Consider the following 19,781-nt stretch of genomic DNA (forward strand, 5'->3'; position numbering starts at 1 on the left):
TCTCTCTCTCTCTCTCTCTCTCTCTCTCTCTCTCTCTCTCTCTCTCTCTCTCTCTCTCTCTCTCTCTATCTACTATATATATATATATATATATATATATATATATATATATATATATATATATATATATATATATATATATATAGAGAGAGAGAGAGAGAGAGAGAGAGAGAGAGAGAGAGAGAGAGAGAGAGAGAGAGAGTTAAGTTAAGCATATCTTAATTTTACCAGACCACTGAGCTGATTAACAGCTCTCCTAGGGCTGGCCCGAAGGATCAGACTTATTTAACGTGGCTAAGAACCAATTGGTTACTTAGCAACGGGACCTACAGCTTATTGTGGAATCCGAACCACATTATAGCGAGGAATGAATTTCTATCACCAGAAATAAATTCCTCTAACTCTTCATTAGCCGGCCGGAGAGTCGAACTCGGGCCTAACGAGTGCAAAGCCACAACTTTACCGAATCGCCCAAGGAAGAGCATAGAGAGAGAGAGAAAGAGAGAGAGAGAGAGAGAGAGAGAGAGATTTATGTGACCTAACCTCAGCAATCAACTCGGCTTACCATTATATCTCTCTCAAAGCTCCCACGGCCTCATTATATTATATATTAAAAAGACAAAGTATTCCTTTCTATTGATGCCGTTTTTATTAAAAAAGAAGTTTTATATGTTAGCAATATTATTATTATTATTATTATTATTATTATTATTATTATTATTATTATTATTATTATTATTATTATTCATAACGTGAAAACAGAGAGGAGAAAGTGAGGATAAAGCTGTATAAACATAATTGATAATAAATGGATAATTAGCAGCGAACACTGGTGAACAATTAAATTATCTTATAATGGAAATTATTTACAAAATAAATAAGAAAAGGAAAGGAAATCCTGTCGGGAATGGTTTTAAAATTGCTATTTATTCAATTTTTATTTTATTCTTGGCCTGGGTGTCAAGTAATGTCACACATTAACTTGAATGTAGTGAAATTCTTGCAGATATTACGGAAGATAATGAAAGTATTTTTTCTTAATGAAAATTTACTTTTTTAATAAAAATTTATTTTTTCTTAGTAAAGTTGTATTTTTCTCAACGAAAATGTCTTGATAAAAAGGTATATCTGTTAATGAATATGTATTTTTCTTAATGAATATGCATTTTTATTAAGAAAAAGGTATTTTTCATAATAAAGATGTATTTTTTTTTACAAAAAAAAGTATTTTTCTTAATAGAAATGTGATTTTTCTAAAGAAAAATTTATTTTTAATAATAAGATTATATTTTTATAGTGGAAAAATTATTTTTAATTACATTTTTTAAAAACAGATACGTGTTTCTGGTAATAAAAATTTACTTATTTGTATGAGATTTTCAGTATGGTACAGTTAGTTTTTTATTTGCTTTTCTTAGTAAAGAATTATTATTTATAAGTCTCAAGGGCCCATAATTTGAAATCGGCCATGTTTATGCTCGCGAATTTGAAAGAAGCTGTGATTCTGCTTGAAAGTGCCAAGGGCCGATGTCGAAATGATTTCTTTTGTTCTTTATGTATATTTATTTCCTATTATCTTCGTAATTTTTTTTTTTTTTTGGGGACCTTACAGCATTCTGCCTGAAAGCGTGCTTTGGAAGTCATGGTTCTTTTAGGCTTGTTTGTTCATTTTGAATAATAATAATAATAATAATAATAATAATAATAATAATAATAATATGTCCAAATGTAAAAGCTTAATTGATATGTGGTGAGGAGAGGTGAGGAGAGACTTGGGTGAGGTGGGACTGGAGTAGGAAGATGCAAGGAATAGAAGTAGATGGAGAAAGTTGATTCGAGCGCCGGCCCTGCTATGCACTGGGACTGATAAGGTCGAAAGAAGAAGAATAAGACGTCAAAGTTTAATTAATGTATGAAGAAAATTAAAAGTAGATTAAAGAATTTTTTCATTGAAAGACACTTGGGACGTTTCCATAACTTGTCCAGGCCTGAACTTTGGCGTCTTTATTCGTTCACTTTTTTCCTACGTGATTTGTTTCTCGTTTTGTTCTCTGCGTAAATTTATGCTTTTGAAAGTGCTTTGTTTAATAACTTATTTTGTCCCATTGTTTATAGATGTCTATAACGTAGTTCCTCCCTCTCGCCTCACAACTTTTGTTTATCAGAATTGTTTACTCCTTCGTCGATTTCTGTTGCTTGTGAAACCGTCCGGAAATCTCTCTCTCTCTCTCTCTCTCTCTCTCTCTCTCTCTCTTCTTCTCCCACGCCTCCTCTTCTAAGAGCCATAATAACTTAATCCTCTCCTACTCCGGCATAGTCTCATTGGCTCCAGCCTTTATAATACGGCATTATCAGCTTTTAATCCTTAAGCTTGGGAACTGGAAGGGTTGGCCAGATGCATCGTCAGGATCCTCTCTCTCTCTCTCTCTCTCTCTCTCTCTCTCTCTCTCTCTCTCTCTCTCTCTCTCTCTCTCTCTCCAGCAGAAAATTCACACCAATTCCTCATCTGTATATCATTGTATCATATATATAAAATTGTAGACCCAGGTCATTCAGTCTTTATTCTCTCTCTCTCTTCTCTCTCTCTCTCTCTCTCTCTGAAAGGGGCTATGGTGTAGGCAGGCATTGTTCCTGGCATGTTAATGCAGGTATGTAAATAGACGTTAACTTCCCCCTTTTCCCTCAGCCCCACTCCCACCTCATCACATCCCATCCCCCCCCTACACCTCCCTCGGTTAAATTGCCTGCGTGCTTGAAGCCCCCGTTTCCTGCGTATGGTTGCAGTTTATCGAATTGCCCGAATTCCTTCCTTTAATTGCCAAGCCAATGACGTTATTGTCTGCCTTTCTGTCTGTCTGTCTGTCTGTCTGTCTCATGTATACATGTAGTTTACTCAAAACTGTCCATAACGCCACTGTATAATATTTTTTGGAGGCCATCTTTTGAATAATAATAATAATAATAATAATAATAATAATAATAATAATAATAATAATAATCGGTAATCTGGTGACGGGATACAAGAGCTTGAAGCTGATGGAGGCAAAATTGATCGACGTCTTCGTCGACTAAGAAACAGTTCGTTGAAATTTAGAGTCAAGTTAACTCCTAACTCTAATTCTCTTTCGGAATTCTCGTCAGGGGTGATGAGGCGTGACGGGAAAACTTTAGAATGAATACATTTACATGGAAACGTTTTTCCTTCGGCCAGGATCCGGTCTGTTTCGTTTTTTGGTTTCAAACAGGATTCTGAGCTACATTCCACTCTCAGACGTTTCGTCAAGGACAGACTAAAAGGAGTTTCAAAAGTCTCCATGGAAAATTGCCGTCCATGGACTGTGGACCAGTCCGTTGTCATTTGACTGGGCAGTGAAGTGAACTCTGACCTACGTTCAGGTTTGGATCGAGATCTTGACCTGAGATTTCTTGAAAATCTCTGAAAGGTGGTTGTCGAAGCAAATCACGATGAGATTCGTCAGATTCTTGTTGTGAATAATATCCTAAGTTACATTTGTAAGTTTCCTACTCTTCAAAGACAAGACATACATTTTCCTAGATGGATCTTTTTCAGTTTGTCAACTTTATGTCAATATAGTGACCAGTCAGGGTTTAATAAGAAAAAATATTTATCATACTTTGAGAGAGAGAGAGAGAGACTCCTTTACCTTAGTTATTGTAAATTCAAGTACTGGTGCAAGTATTTCGGAATGATTTTGCTCTCTGTCATGCTCATCTCCACCTCGAATGTGACCCAGTAAAGTCGAGTGCTTACCAGGTGCATTATTCTCATCTTAGGTCAGTTGGGATACACTGGATTTGAGTGGAACATAACAAATTAACTCCGTTTTTGAAAGAGTCGAACCTGGGTCCTTTTCCCTAGTTGGACGAGTGTCATGGTCACTAGAACGTGAATCTCTCTCTCTCTCTCTCTCTCTCTCTCTCTCTCTCTCTCTCTCTCTCTCTCTCTCTCTATATATATATATATATATATATATATATATATATATATATATATACATACATATATACATACACACATATGTACATATATATATGTATACAGGATGTATACATATATGTATGTTTGTGTGTGTATACATACATACATACGTACGTATATATATATATATATATATATATATATATATATATATATATACATACACATATGCATACAAACTACACCTGCACATTTGATTACATACATTCATACACACATCTGAGTACCAAATCATAAACGAAGTGTGTTTTTGCATGCCGACCCAGTCATCGAAGTAATATTCGTGCTTGTTTAAACGTATCCACGCGAATTATGAATCAGTGTCGTTTCCACCAGTGTCCTCGAACAGACATTAAGGATTCGGGGGCCGGGGAGAGAGAGAGAGAGAGAGAGAGAGAGAGAGAGGGAAGTATCTCATCGGCAGATTATATTGGCGGACTCTGTCGGCGTCGGCTGAACGGCCGAGCGGTGATGTAATCGATGTCCTATAAAGGATCTTTACAAACTTTCGGGTCTCGATACAATGCGGTAGTTTGCATGTTGAACGGGGCCGCATCGTATCAGATGGAACAAAGAGTGTGTGTGTGTGTGTGAGAGAGAGAGAGAGAGAGGAGAGAGAGAGAGAGAGAGAGAGGCTTCATGTGTTTCTCCTTTGAAAAAATAAAAAACACTTGTCCGTTTCTTTTTTCAATTGTTGTGTGTGTGTGTGTGAGAGAGAGAGAGAGAGAGAGAGAGAGAAATTATGTTTTTCATGATAAAGCTCTTCTCAGAAAAAACGCTTTTCTGTCCAGTTTCAGATATATTGAGAGAGAGAGAGAGAGAGAGAGAGAGAGATTGTTTTTGTAATGCACGAAGGTATTATCCAATGATTGAATGTTTTATATCCTGTAATCTTTTTATTAATTTTTTCGTTTTCAGTATTGTATCTATGTTTTATTTTTTATGTCGTTTGTCGTAATTATTTTTATTGTTACTGCTGCGGTCGTTTCAAGAGTATAACGGAAGATTTGTCTTGACTTTTTGCCTGTAACCTCTTATTCCTTAAAAGTATTCTCTAAAAAAATAAAAAATATTCTAAAAAAAAAAAAGACTGCAGATTACTGTGCTGCAAAGTACTCTTGTTGTTTGAATTTAAATACTTGTGTAGTAATTAATTTGGTTTTTATTTAGTTATTAGTTTTTTTTATTAATTTCTTAATTATTTTATTTATTGAGAGACGTTTTGACCAAACTGTAAACAACTAAGCGTTTAAATGTCAAACTTCATTTTACGCCTTCTGCAAGCGCCCTTGACAAGCACGTCAGGGAAGTTTCTTCGGGCTGATGGCTTGCCATTTTCTTTTTTATTTTTGTTTTTAACTTCTTGTTTTAAACTCCTCAGTGCGTCAGAGACTTCATTCCTACGCTTCTTTCTGTCTTCGGAATGGCTTCCAGGAACGGTGTGAAAGTTTTACTTATTTGTTAAAGTTATATGCGACTTCCTTCAGACGTTAAGTCAAACTGAGTGTCTTTTGTTTTTTGTCTGTTAACTTCTTGGTTTGTTGTCACTAGGAGCGTTGCTCCCGGACACCTGGTAGAGAGGTAGATCGCTCGTGTCAATAATGTGATACTGATGCTTATCCTCGGTCATCAGGCAGGTTTATTTATCGTGGGTTGCTGCTTATTCTCGCCTTGTACTTACATGGACAGGCTGCATTTCGATGAAGGGAAAAAAATGAATGGTGGATGATTATAATGAAGCCAAATCGCTCTTTTCTATTGAGATATGATTTCAGCGAGTTATTAAGGTACCAGTGGAATTCACTTTGTTTCATATTTCAGTATGTTTCATATTTATTCCTCCCGATTGCTCAGTCTTTTAGAGATTGGAAAAATTAAGAAAATGGGAGTGATTTTTTTAAGAATGTGAAGAAACATCAGTTCTTTTCTCATGGTTATGACCAAGTTATGTTAGGGATTATCAGTGTCTTAGTCATTGTTGTGTCTAAGAAAATGGACGTGAAGGGCAATGTTTTGCTGATGGTTGTGACCAAGTGCATATGGAAGTGAGGGAAAGAATACTCGAAAGCTCTTTTGTTATTCTATAACTGTTCATACGATGCTTTTGGAGCGACCTAATGGCAGTCTTTTATTACTGAATGAATGGTAGTATGAAAAAAATGCATGGCGTAGCGAAGAGGAATACTAGACTGCTAAACAATCACAAGACGTTGCATAATCACCTTTTAAACCAGGAAAGGAAATTGTGCCTGAGTAATTAGAATCAGTTCAGGTTTATAGCAAGAAACATTTGAACTGAGATTACATCTAAGATTTGGGCTGGAGGCGCACCTAATTACATCATCAAATTACAACCATGGGACTAAAGATTTTTTTTTTTAATTCAGCGTTTGAAATTTTAGTGTAGATTATAAAATTCAAGCCGCATTTTAAAATGTTTTTTGTTATTTATAAAAGATTAGCAGTTACGCTGCTGAAGTTTAAACGACAAGATTTAAAATCTTGGACGATTCAGTACCTCATATTTGTCTTGCTCTGATTAACAAACATTTTCATGTTGATAAAGAAGTTAAATTTGGTAAGATTCTGAGGATGAACTTTTAAATTCAGAGACTGAATATTACAAAGTTTTCAGTTTTACTGTTTCAAATCCTTGAATGAGTCATATTACTTATTCAGAAGTTCAAGCGAAGATGCAGTGCATTACTGCCCTAATACTATTCTCCTTGCATTTCACCACGTTTTGTGTCTATTTGTTAATTTATTTTTTTGTTTTGGTTTTAATAAGTGGGATATCCTCATTCTGCATTTCCCTTTATCTCCTTTTACTTCTTCCTAATGAACACCATAATATTCTTTGGAAGATTGAATTTCAAGTCAATGGCCCCTGTGGGCTTGTTCCACATGAAAAGGTTTCATCTACTGAACAAAAACAACAGCAACAACAACAACAACAACAACAATAATAATAATAATAATAATAAATAATAATAATAATAATAATAATAATAATAATAATAATAATTCACCTCAGAATCTTAGATGATCTTCTGTTTGAGAGGTCTGGATAGTGATAGAAATATTCCATGGATTTTTTTTTTTTATTATTAGCCTTTAAATACAAATAGAAATAAGAAGTAGGTGTCTTTAGATGGAAGAAAAGAGAAAGGAATAATGGTTGAAGTTTTAAGAGGATGAAAAGAAAGAGATGAAAATTCTAAGTTTTAAGAAGAAGAAGAAGACGAAGAAGAAGAGAGGGAGAGAATAAATGAATGACGGTTGTAAATAGGAAAAAGAAATAAGAAATAAAACAATGGCTTTAGAATTAAGAAATAAACCAGAAAGTAAAATCTGACTTAAGGCGAAAGAATAAGTGAAACAAGGTCATACAGTAATGGCTGTACGTGTGAAGAGGAAGGAAAAGAATTGAAAGAGAATGATGGTCTAAGGTTTGAATTGGATGCATATTTATGAGGAGCATCTGTTTATTTGTCGACTTGTCAGGGGTTGAGAAGACTAGAGAGGGGTGGGGAAGGTTATAGTGGGGTTGGGGGTGAGGGGAGGTGGTTTAGTGCCACTGACCCGTAGCCTGCTACTTGAAAGGAAGGTAGAATTAAGGCTGTTTCTTGTCAAGCTGAAGAGGAGAGAGAGAGAGAGAGAGAGGAAGTGCTTTGAGCCTAGTGAAGTGTAATTTGTTGCCTCGTCGTAATATTCATGTTTACTGAGTTTCATTTTCATAATAAATACATCAAATATTAAAATGCATTTGCGTATCGTGCTCCTTGGAATAAAAGTATTAATTTCATATTAAAAAACTATCCGTTTTGCCAAACCTACAAGTATATTTATTTTCGTTTGTGTCTAACAATGTCATCTACGCATGTGTGTAACCTTTTTACATATGTACAATTATTCACATGTCTTGCCCTGTTCATTTTTTGTGGAGGGGGAGAGCTATGGGTACTTTTTCATGATCAATTTGTGTATTTAAATTAGGCGTGCGCTTATGTTCTACATATTTATAATATCTTGCATGTGATCCTTTTAGTGAAATTGTGTATACTGGCATGCTATGGACAAATATGTCGTTCTAATGTTGACGCAATAATGCAAATCTTCTTCAAATCCCGTTCTCTTTAATGTAATGTATTTACAAATGATGAAATAAATTCCAGGAGCTCCTTCGAGCCAGATCAGCTCCCTTCTTCAGCTGAAGAAGGGAGGAGCAGGCAAAGCCCTGAATATTTTTATCAATAATAATAAATAATTTTATAATAATAATAATAATAATAATAATAATAATAATAATAATAGGTCGTATACATGCCTTGGCTTTCAAGTAACTTAATAGAATATCGGCTATAAGAATGGAACAATTTATTCAAATATCTGCTATGAAAAATAAGAATAAGTATCCTATATTTTTGGTATAATGGGCAGGTAAAATAATCTACTAAGTGCTGTAAATCGATAGACAATTAAATATTTGCTCTAAGAATTATGGTGTACAGGGTGTTTCGAAATTAGAGTCCCCCCCCTCTCCAGCATAAAATAAAATTGATATGGACAAAAACAAAAGTAATTCAGAACAGGTATTTATTTAAGTTTCTCTCTGAGCATTTAATATTTTGTGTGGCCTCCATCTGCCTGTACCACAGCCTGCATTCTTGAGTGGTATGATTTCAGCAAATTGCAAAAAAGCTGAGACTCAAACTCCATTTCCCTGAGCACTTCGGTCACCTCTCTTCGCAGGTTGTCGAGGCTTGGTATACCATCATAGTTCACTGTGTGCGCTTCAACACGATCCTTTAAGATACTACCAATGTTTTCACACACACATTAAGGTCAGGGGAGCTATCTGAAATTCACTTGACGAGAAGAAATCGATACCACTGATTCGAAGTAGCTCCTGTGTCTGAAGAGCCTTGAAACATGGTGCCTTATCATGCAAAAATGTGACTTCTTCAACAGATAACACATTTTCAGGATCTTTGAGGAAAGGAAATACTCCACCAGTAAGAACAGTTTCTCTGAAGTATTCGCCATTCCATGACTGTCCTTTTCTTTGATAATCCACATTAACTGTTTGGCTGTGAAACAGAGAAAATTCCCAAACATTCAGGAAATTTCACAACTTGGCGATAGTGCACATCATCGCTGATATCATCCAACTTTGCAGCCCAAATGATGTAATTTTTATGATTTGCCTTCCTGACTGTGTAAATGAAGAATTCATCTGATGCGGCAACATGGAGAAAGTCAGCTTCATCCCAATCTTTAAGAAATGAAACACAAAACCATGCACAGTCTTCTCTCTGTTGCTGAGTGATGTTGGGCTTGCTGATAACATGAAATGGCTTGATACCAGATTTTTTCAACTCACAATATACAGCACTATAACTTCTCTTCTTTCCCCTTTTTGTTTCTAGTTCAAGCGCCAATTTACGTAAAGACTTTCTTGCTCTACCACTGCCTCAGCTATAATGTCTTTTGACTCCTGAGAAATTACTTCAGGCCTTCCAAGATTCTTGCTCTTTTCGCGATGACAGTCATATGGATTTTTGTTCCAGTTTCTTTTAACAAAGGATTCATCCCTTTTAATGCATTTAGCTACCCAGGAACGTGAAATGAAGGATGCGCCAGCATCCCTGGCCTCTCTGAAGGCTATAGCCTGGATTCGGTCAATCCATCTGATTTCCTCTGAGTCGTTAGCCATGGCTGTATCTATCTCCGTCACTCAGTCTGAAAATACAAGAAATGTAAAATGAAAAATAGCTTAATAGAAACAAAATAATGTACTTGGAGATAGGCTATAGCAGAAAACTTATAACTTTCCATTTGTTCTGTATGGTATACCTATATAATTTATATATAAATACTATATATATATGTATATATATATAATATAATATATATATATATATATATATATATATATATATATATATATATATTTATTTATATTTATTTATTTATATTTATATATATTTATATGTATGGATATGTGTGTGTATATATATACATATATATAAATATATATATAATTTAGTTAATTACATCCTTCATACAATATATACAAAGAAAAACAAACTTAAATCTTTATCCTTAAGTAGTTTCAAGAGAAGCTCCCTGGCTCCAAGTATGATCTGTATGAGCGCAGAATAACCAGAACAGGTGGCTAGTTACTAGTCGCTGCTGGTTACCAGTCACGGAAGCATCCCAATTGGCTGTGATGCTTGGGGACGTTGTCTGTCAGTTGCATTATAAGTACAGTAGCTGTGCTTGCAATGCCATATTATTATTATTATTATTATTATTATTATTATTATTATTATTAGTAGTAGTAGTAGTAGTAGTAATAATAGTAGTAGTATTTGTGAATGTGCCTTTGTTTTCATATTCATAAGTGTGTCTACTTTTCACTGGAACAAATTTCTCTCTCTCTCTCTTTCTCTCATAAAGACGGTTGACATCCTTATCATATTATGCAAGTCTTGGCCTGCCTCATTATTGATATGGGCGTGTCCACCCCATTCCCCCCTCCCCCCTTCCACTCCCCATAAACCACCACGTCAACCTCCCCCCCTACCCCTGAGCCTTACCCTCCTCCCCCTCCAGCCTCTCCCTTCTTCCCTGGTAGAAGCCTTTTGTTTACTGTATTATACTTCCCCCCCATTTTTCATTTTCCTTTGGAGAGGGGAGGGGGGCGTAAAGAGGGCCATTAATCTCCTGCCGAAACTGCTTTGTGTTGTATGTCGGAGGTTGATGCTGGTTTATTATGTATATTTCTGTGTGTATGCATACAGGTGTATATCTGTCTATATATATATATATATATATATATATATATATATATATATATATATATATATATATATATATATATATATATATATGTATATATATATACATACATATATGTATATTAATATATATGTGTATACACACACATATATATATATATATATATATATATATATATATATATATATATATATATATTTTATTTATTATTTATATATATAATAGTATTGTCTCTTATAAACACGTAACTTTGTTATAATCACAGATATTAAGCCGCAAGTACTCCCTTTTATATAGAATTCACTATACCTTGGGAATGACTCATACAATATAGAGTTATATAGCACAAGTGCATCTGCCCCAGGCAGGATTAGAACCTATTCCTTTTGGGTTGATAAAATGGAAACTGGAACTTGTTTATTCGCTATATATGATTTCTTATTCACAGCAAAGTGGCAGTATCCTGAGATTGCTAACCAAGGAAAGTGGGTGCATTAAGGAACGTCTGTTAAAGCCCATTTTGGAGAAGGGCATGGGCTTGCGACCTCATCCCAAGTAGTTACTGATAACCTAATATAAAGGGTAACTTCTTTATTATCCAACCGCGTTAAGGGATGGAGGGAGGGGAAGGATTTGGTTAAATACACAATTAAATATATTTACTTTTTTCTGTCTTAAATACTCTCTCTCTCTCTCTCTCTCTCTCTCTCTCTCTCTCTCTCTCTCTCTCTCTCTCTCTCTCTCTCTTCCTCTTCGTTTCGTCTTCTTTGTTTTATTCTATTTATTATTATTATTATTATTATTATTATTGAAATGTCAGCAGTTTAATTCCGAGTGGTTTTTACTTCATATTGTTCTTTCTGCATAAGATATTCTCTCTCTCTCTCTCTCTCTCTCTCTCTCTCTCTCTCTCTCTCTCTCTCTCTCTCAAGGGGCGCGCTCTTGGCGTCTCCAGGATGTGGCGGTCTCGGGGATGTAACTTAATGCGGGCGTAATTACTCCAGAATCTTTCTGATTATAATGCCAAGTGAATTACGTGTTTGTGGCTCTCCGACAGCGCTTGTAATCCGAACAATTAATTCTGGCGTCTCTTTATTCACTGAGCAGCTGTATTTATGTTGTTTCATATCTTTATATGTTGTTTTATTGTTGCTGTTGCGTTGTTTTCACCGTCTTCGTTTGAAGAATTGTCAGCGAAAGAACATTCTCTAGTTCGACGAATGAAGGAACAGTAAATGGAGACATTTCTTTTCATCATGTGAATGCAGTTACAAGGTTGATATCCTGTGAAGCCGTTCGCGCTTAAAGGAGATGGTTGATTGATTGATTTGTGACTATTCAAAGTGGCGTCACTAAAGGCAATGGCTTCTGTAATGTGCATATCGGTAACTGTAACCCAGTTGTCATATGTAAATTTAAATGTTATTATACAACTGCTGCACAGTAAGAATGTACTCATATACTTTATGAATATCATATAACCAATTACTTTTTGAACATTATAAAGAAAATTATATATATAGATATATATAATATATATGTGTGTGTGTGTGTCCGTGTCGTTAATTATATTTTACTACCACAGTTACTAATGTTTATTTCTTTGTATTGAAGATGGTGATACTATGATGGTAGTCTGGTTTGCCTCATCAATCTTCCTTGTTATAGTTTTCCATAATAATAATAATAATAATAATAATTTTTATTATTATTATTATTATTATTATTATTATTATTATTATTATTATTATTATTATTATTATTATTATTTTATTATTATATAATTTCGTGGATATCAGTAATCGTAAGAAGAGGCTCATTATATATTGTGGTTCCATTGTGCGGCTAGCACGTACTGTTTCAGATTTTGAGAATTGTGGATATAGCTACGATTCCGGAGACAGAGTCGGCTTGGCGCAGACTTCGAAGATGCTGCGATTTTTGACGAGGTTGCCAAATTGTTATGGAACTTAACCTGAATTGATGTGACTACTTTTTCATATAGGTGGCAGTCTGCTTTTTGATATTTCCACGTAACAATATTATGTCATTCTTTAGAATATTTGACCATTCTTTCGTCTCCGGTTTTCTTTTGTATATTTTGACATGATTGTTAGTTTATGAAACTGCTGAGTGGAAACTAAAGGTTTCGTCTGTGAACAGTGATTGCAATGGCTTTCTTAAGTTTTGTAGTGCTCACAGTATATATATATATATATATATATATAAATATATATATATATATATATATATATATTATATATATATACAATATATTTATATATATGTATATATATAAATATTATATATATATATATATATATATATATATATATATATATATATATATATATATATATATATATATATATATATATATATATATATATATATATAAATGAGTATATATATATAAACTATATATAAGTATATATATATAAACTTATATATATATACTGTATATAAACATATATATATATATATATATATATATATATATATATACATATATATATATATACATATAAATATATATATATATATATATATATATATATATATATATATATATATATATATATATGTGTGTGTGTGCGCGCATTTCTAGACGTGGAGGAGACATAAACATATCTTTTTCATTCATTCTTCTCTTGATGGTTAGTACATAATGTGCTTTAATTATTTGATTAGACAGCGTTTTTCGTTCTAGTAAATTATTACCGTTATGTATGTAAGCTGTTAACATTACTACATCTTTATTAATTATTTTTGAATATTAACTTTTATTATATTCAGTTCTAAAAGCCGAACTTTATACTTGAAATGTAAATATTATCCAGAAAATTACATTTTCAACGTTGCTATGTGAACCTTTTTGTAAATGCAATTCCACTTTTAATTATTTCTTTCGCTGGGCATTTAAAATTCAGCAGCGTAAAATTATTTGATCCCTTATAATATTTTTTTTACAAAATTTTTAAAAATTGCGTAAAGTGTTTTGGAGCTCAGTGGGAAGCTGCTCGGTGGGAGGGGGTGACAACTGCTCCCCATGGCTCGGGAGCAACCAATTAGCAGCGAGCTGGTCTCTTAATTAACGAGTAAAAACGGATTAGTTTTAATTGTTAGCATATACGTGTTCGGCATCCGTTGTTTGCCCCACGCTCTCTCTCTCTCTCTCTCTCTCTCTCTCTCTCTCTCTCTCTCTCTCTCTCTCTCTCTCTCTCTCTCTCTCTCTCTCTGTTGGTGATAAGGATCACGAATTTTGATGGGGGATGGGATTTCCTTTGCGTGACTTCTTTGCTCTCTCTCTCTCTCTCTCTCTCTCTCTCTCTCTCTCTCTCTCTCTCTCTCTCTTACACACACACACACACTTACATTCAAAGGTGAGAACGATCACGAATTTTGATGTAAGGCTGTGATTTCATTTGCGTAATTACTTTACGCAAATTACATTATCTCTCTCTCTCTCTCTCTCTCTCTCTCTTAGAAATAAGTATGGCAAGAGTAACTACATGACTGGCAAGAACGTTGAGTTTCGGGATCTGAAAATTTGTATAGAATAAAAGTTTCGTTCAGCGGAATGTTTCTTTCATTATCCATCTTAAAATTTTATATAAAACTTTACATGATAAATAGTTTTACCATGTTTGTTTGCGAAAGATGCAATGTTATACCCAGTTTTTTTACTTGGGTTGTTGTGTTCATTTTCTGTTATCAAAATTTCCCTTAATTTTTCATATTCGTTCGTAAGCGTTCGCCTTGAATTTCAGTACTATTTCGATTATGCTATGTTATATTATCTAATTCATTCGTTTGGTAATTTATTTTTCTAAATCCTTTCGCTTCTGGTAAAATTGCCAAATCAGTTTTTTTGGATTCCCTTTTCCTTTGTAATTTTTTTTTTCTGGACCCATTTGGTTTTCCGGGACCTTTTTCTTTTATAAATGAACCACTTGTACTTTTACAACTGTCCTCTTTGGCAGCGAATGCAATATATGTCTGTTTTATAGCCTGTGAACTGCAGTTCCCTTATCATCATTCATTATTTTAAAACCATGCCAATTTTCATTTCCTAATTTTTCCTCCGTTTGGTAAATACCGCAATATATTATCATACCTCTCTCACCCTCTCTCTCTCTGCTTTCAGGTCGTGCGGGGGCGTGGAGGTCTACGGCAATGAGGCCGACATGGACAGTGAGGGGGAGGAGGTCACGGGACCCCTCGAGGCCCTCGACTCCGCCCAAGCCTTACTCGACACCTGGATAGGTGAACTCGACCAGCTCCAAATGGTAAGTGAGGCCTTTTCGACCTTTCTCGTGTCCTACAAGTGATTTTTTTTTATTCCCAAAATTTTTTTAGGAACGTTAGTGCGAAATTTTGGTAATAGCCACATGACCTTGAAAATTCCCTTTTCCAATTTTCTTTTTACATCTCTGAGTTTTTTATTCCCAAAATTTTTAGGATGTCAGTGTGAAGGTTAATTAATAGCCACATGACCTTGAAAATTTCCTTTTCCAATACTATCTTTAAATCTGTGAGTTTTTTATCCTTGAGGTTTTTAGGACCGTCAGTGTGAATTTTTGGTAATAGCCGCAGTGACCTTGAAAAATTTTTGATTTCCAGTTTTGTTTTTCAATCGATGGATTTTCTTCAACCCGCAGATTTTTAAAGGAACGTCAGTGTGAATTTTTAGTAACGGCCACAATAATCTAGACAAATTTCTCCAGTTTTTTAAAATCTGTGAGTACTGAATTCTTCCTTGTGCTCTGTGATGGACATAAAACATTAGTAATAACACAAATGAAAATACGAATTTCCCTGTGCGTGTATATGTGCGTAAGCTCTTATTATTATTATTATTATTATTATTATTATTATTATTATTATTATTATTATTATTATTATTATTATATTCAGGAGATGAACCCTTATTTATATGGAACAAGCCAACAGGGGCCATTGACTTGAAATTGAAGCTTCCAAAGAATATGGTGTTCATCTGCAAGAAGTTGCCGAAGATAAAAGGAAATACAGAAAGAAGAGATCAGTTATTAGAAAGGAAAAAAAGATAACTTAATGAATAGATAGATAAAAATATAGATAAATTGCATTGCATCTTAGCTTGAATTTTTTAGGAAATTTGGTTCAACAGAATTTTTTTCGTCCAAAGATAAAAAACAATTATTTCCTTATCTGGAAACTGGAAGGTCAGGTTTGATTTCAGCAAGAATTCAGGCTCCTTGAAACTCTGGTGGGCTTTCAAAATGTCCTTTTTGAATGTGGCCGTGTTTGGGCAGACATTCACATACCTTATTGACACTGCTTATGTGAGTGTAATGGAATATCTATCTTTATTTAAGCGGTCATATATCCGTGCATAGAAAAATCGTCTTACATGTATTTCTGAATATGCTTATGTATAGTTATATTTATTTTTGCATTTTTCCCTCGGTCTTAGAAATGTTCTCCACAGATTTTTGGTAACTTTTCCAGCCATCTTATGTAGTGTGCTACTTGAGCGAGAGCGCTAAAAGGAATTTATTGTATGACTATCTTAATTTTACCTTGTAATAATTGTGGGTCGATTTTATTTTCGTAAGACACGCATAAAGTGTTTTAAATAACATATTCGATATCCATTTTTTTTTTTGTCATAAGGTGACGCTGCCAGCCACCTGTTGATCTATTTCGTTAATGTTTAGTCCTTTCCAGTAAGGACCAGTCAGTGTATAGTCAGTTTTGAATTTACCCCTCAAAAATATATCTTATTCGAGTTTTGACTCTCGTCCTGTCATTATGAATGAATGCCATTTGGATCAGTCTGCCCAAGCATGTTATGTTGTAATATGGTTTAGTGTGAGACATAGGAGTACCAAATATTTTCTGGTAGTTAGTTCTTCTTCATTAGATTTTTATAATGCTAAATGTTTAGAGTTGTGAGTGTCTCGGTAAATTTCTTGGCGTTTCTCGCTGGATGTCGATGGAAAGGGCCGACGGTCGCGGAAGAGTCCTGTCGCAGATTTGGGTACAGCCTTTCATGAAATGGTTCATTTTGATAGGGAAAGGGCGCGTTCATTTGGCGGGCGTTGATATGTATCTGAGCTTGAGTAAAATTCTTCAAGATTTGCATATATATATATATATATATATATATATATATATATATATATATATATATATATATATATATATATATATATATATGTGTGTGTGTGTGTGTGTGTGTGTGTGTGTGTGTGTGTGTGTGTGTACCCACAGAGGGCAAGAGAGATAAATAGTACATTATATGTATATTACTACGTATTTATAAATATATACAAGAATACTAATTATAAACAACCATGTAAACATGTATAGACTTTCGTATGTAAACTGTGAAGTGGCGTCGTCTGAAGAGGGGAAGGGTATTTGGACCAGGGGTAAGGGGGAATTGTTGAAAGTGTGGGTGGGGGGGCGGCTGTAGAAGGAGCTCTTAGTGCGATTGCTCTCTTTGATGGCATCCGCTCTCCATTTCAGACGGATTTCTCGCTTTAATGGTTCATAAAAGATGCGAATTATTAAGCAACGGCCATGCAGACACGTCCGCCGTCTCTCTCTCTCTCTCTCTCTCTCTCTCTCTCTCTCTCTCTCTCTCTCTGTGTGTGTGTGTGTGTGTGTGTGTGAGTGTGAGTGTGTGTGTGCGTAAGCAGTGTGAACTCCAAAAATGGTCAAATGGAATTTGAATGGGATTATGCGATTCTAGCACCCCTCTCTCTCTCTCTCTCTCTCTCTCTCTCTCTCTCTCTCTCTCTCTCTCTCTCACAACTGCATAACTACCTTCCTGAGGGAGTTCGCTTATTATATAGTGAGGATTATGTCATCACTAAGCGAGTCTAATGACAATATTAATTGAAATTTATTATTATTAAATATAGAAAATTTCTGAATCACTGAATTATTTTTTATTAATTCCAATTGTTAGTTAATATTCTTTGCATCATTTTCTTGAGAGAGATGAATATGTAACTAATGAAGAATGTAAACTGGATTCCGCAGAATTGCCTTTGTACCTTTTTTCATTAATAATAATAATAAAATAATATTCTCTGTACTCAGTCACAGTAGAACTTAAAGTATATTGGCAAAAGTTTGAAATTAATCCGTCCGACAAATTGAAACTTTTGTTTCGCCATCACGGTTCCCTCGAGTTTGAAATTTCGGTGCCACTGTCTTCAGATCCGTCGAAATCGTTCAAGGTTCAAGTTCGCTAAAGAAAAAAAGAAGGTAAGGACAATAATAATGCCAGAACCTCACGCTCAGAATGTAGTTAATGTACCACTATATTAAACGAAAAAAAGATGTTGCATAGGAAGGTCAACATAGTTAATGATCGTTCGACCATTAACTCGTAATTGCCACAGGTATTGCTGTGTGCGGTATTGCAATGTTAAGAATTTTGAGGATTATCCTTTAATATTTTTCATGAAGGAAATTCATTGCTTCAGGAGGTAGTCTTAAATCTTATATTATTATTATTATTATTATTATTATTATTATTATTATTATTATTATTATTATTATTATTATTGCCAATACTGTTATTACTGTTCTTCTAGACAACTTTTGAGTGTATCCCCCTGTATCTTATAGTAATTTTGTGTAATGTATTACTTCTACATTGTTTGTCTCTATGTGTGGCTTTAAGATAAAATAAACGAAATTATTATTATTATTATTATTATTAATTTATTATTATTATTGAGTGAATATGATTGCCCACGTTGATTATTACTGCTGCAGTTGAAATTTCTTCTTATATATTTGACAGTACTTTTGGTATAATTTGTAACTCCAAAACCGAGCAACAATAATATTTTATTTTTTACTCGTTCATTACTACCTGACGTCATAATTTCATCATATTTCTTGCACTTGGGTCTTAAGGCTTTGTAGTGACAAGCGCATAGAAAAAAAGCGCGAAGAATTCGAGAAGTTAAGAGGGCATTGTGGCTATTACAATTACATGTGTATCTGGTAAAAAGTGACCAGTAGATCTTGCATATATAATTAATAATTAATATTATTGTATGAAAAAGGTTTGTTTGTAGCTATTAAATGAACTTTATGAATATAAAAGAACACCCTTCCAGCATGAATTCCCATCAGGAATCAAGCCAACGTCCCATGAACCTTATGTCCCATTATGCAAAGCAAGTAAGGGGGACGTGTCTACGTTGATGAGTTTAGTGCCGGGGGTTTATAGGGGAGCGCCGCCCCACCCCAATAGAAATCATCACCCTCCCCCTCCCCTTTTCCCTTTCTTTTTTGGGATAAAGGTTATGGAACGGTTCATTTCCTGGTCGTGACCTTCAACTGTCGGATACCTTAGGAAACCGTTTTCAAAATGAGGTTTTATTCGGGTAACTCTTCCATTCCCTTCTTCGACCCAAGGTTTATAGACCTTGCTTCGACCCATACACGGTATGTACTCGTATCGTTCGTCAGCTCGCCCAAGCCCTGCTATCCTGTTGACTCTCTCTCTCTCTCTCTCTCTCTCTCTCTCTCTCTCTCTCTCTCTCTCTCAGATTGCAATTATGGATTTAATGAAATTAAAGATTCCTGGCATCTGTGTGTTTGTGTGTGTGTGTGTGCAAGCAGCTACCGTCTGATAAAATAAGAAATGGGATCAGATTAGTTTTTCCTCTCTCTCTCTCTCTCTCTCTCTCTCTCTAAATAAATGTGAATACATTAGTTATTGTCATTCTCTCTCTCTCTCTCTCTCTCTCTCTCTCTAAATAAGCACACACTCACACTAGGGTACAAAGTCGACCACTCGATATGTTTGTTCCTGAAGCCTCGAGAACCCAATTGCTTTCCCCCTTTTTATCGTTGCTCTCACATTTCTGGCTGGAATCGAGAGAGAGAGAGAGAGAGAGAGAGAGAGAGAGAGAGAGAGAGAGAGAGAGATTGAAAGGAATGTGGAGTTAATTACTTTTTG

At 34.6% G+C, this 19,781-nt stretch overlaps 1 protein-coding gene across 2 annotated transcripts in view; it reads left to right on the forward strand.

The window, feature by feature from the left end:
- The window catches only part of LOC136832072 (abnormal cell migration protein 10-like), an 891,193-nt gene that overhangs the window by 450,969 nt on the left and 420,443 nt on the right, over positions 1-19,781 (forward strand). For both annotated transcript variants that reach the window (XM_067092687.1, XM_067092686.1), the window contains one exon: positions 14,952-15,093. In XM_067092687.1, coding sequence (XP_066948788.1) covers positions 14,952-15,093 — 142 coding nt within the window. The remainder of the gene's footprint in view (positions 1-14,951; positions 15,094-19,781) is intronic.

The sequence above is a fragment of the Macrobrachium rosenbergii genome, chromosome 49, assembly GCF_040412425.1.
Source record: "Macrobrachium rosenbergii isolate ZJJX-2024 chromosome 49, ASM4041242v1, whole genome shotgun sequence".
In the NCBI taxonomy this organism is placed as follows: Eukaryota; Metazoa; Arthropoda; class Malacostraca; order Decapoda; family Palaemonidae; genus Macrobrachium; species Macrobrachium rosenbergii.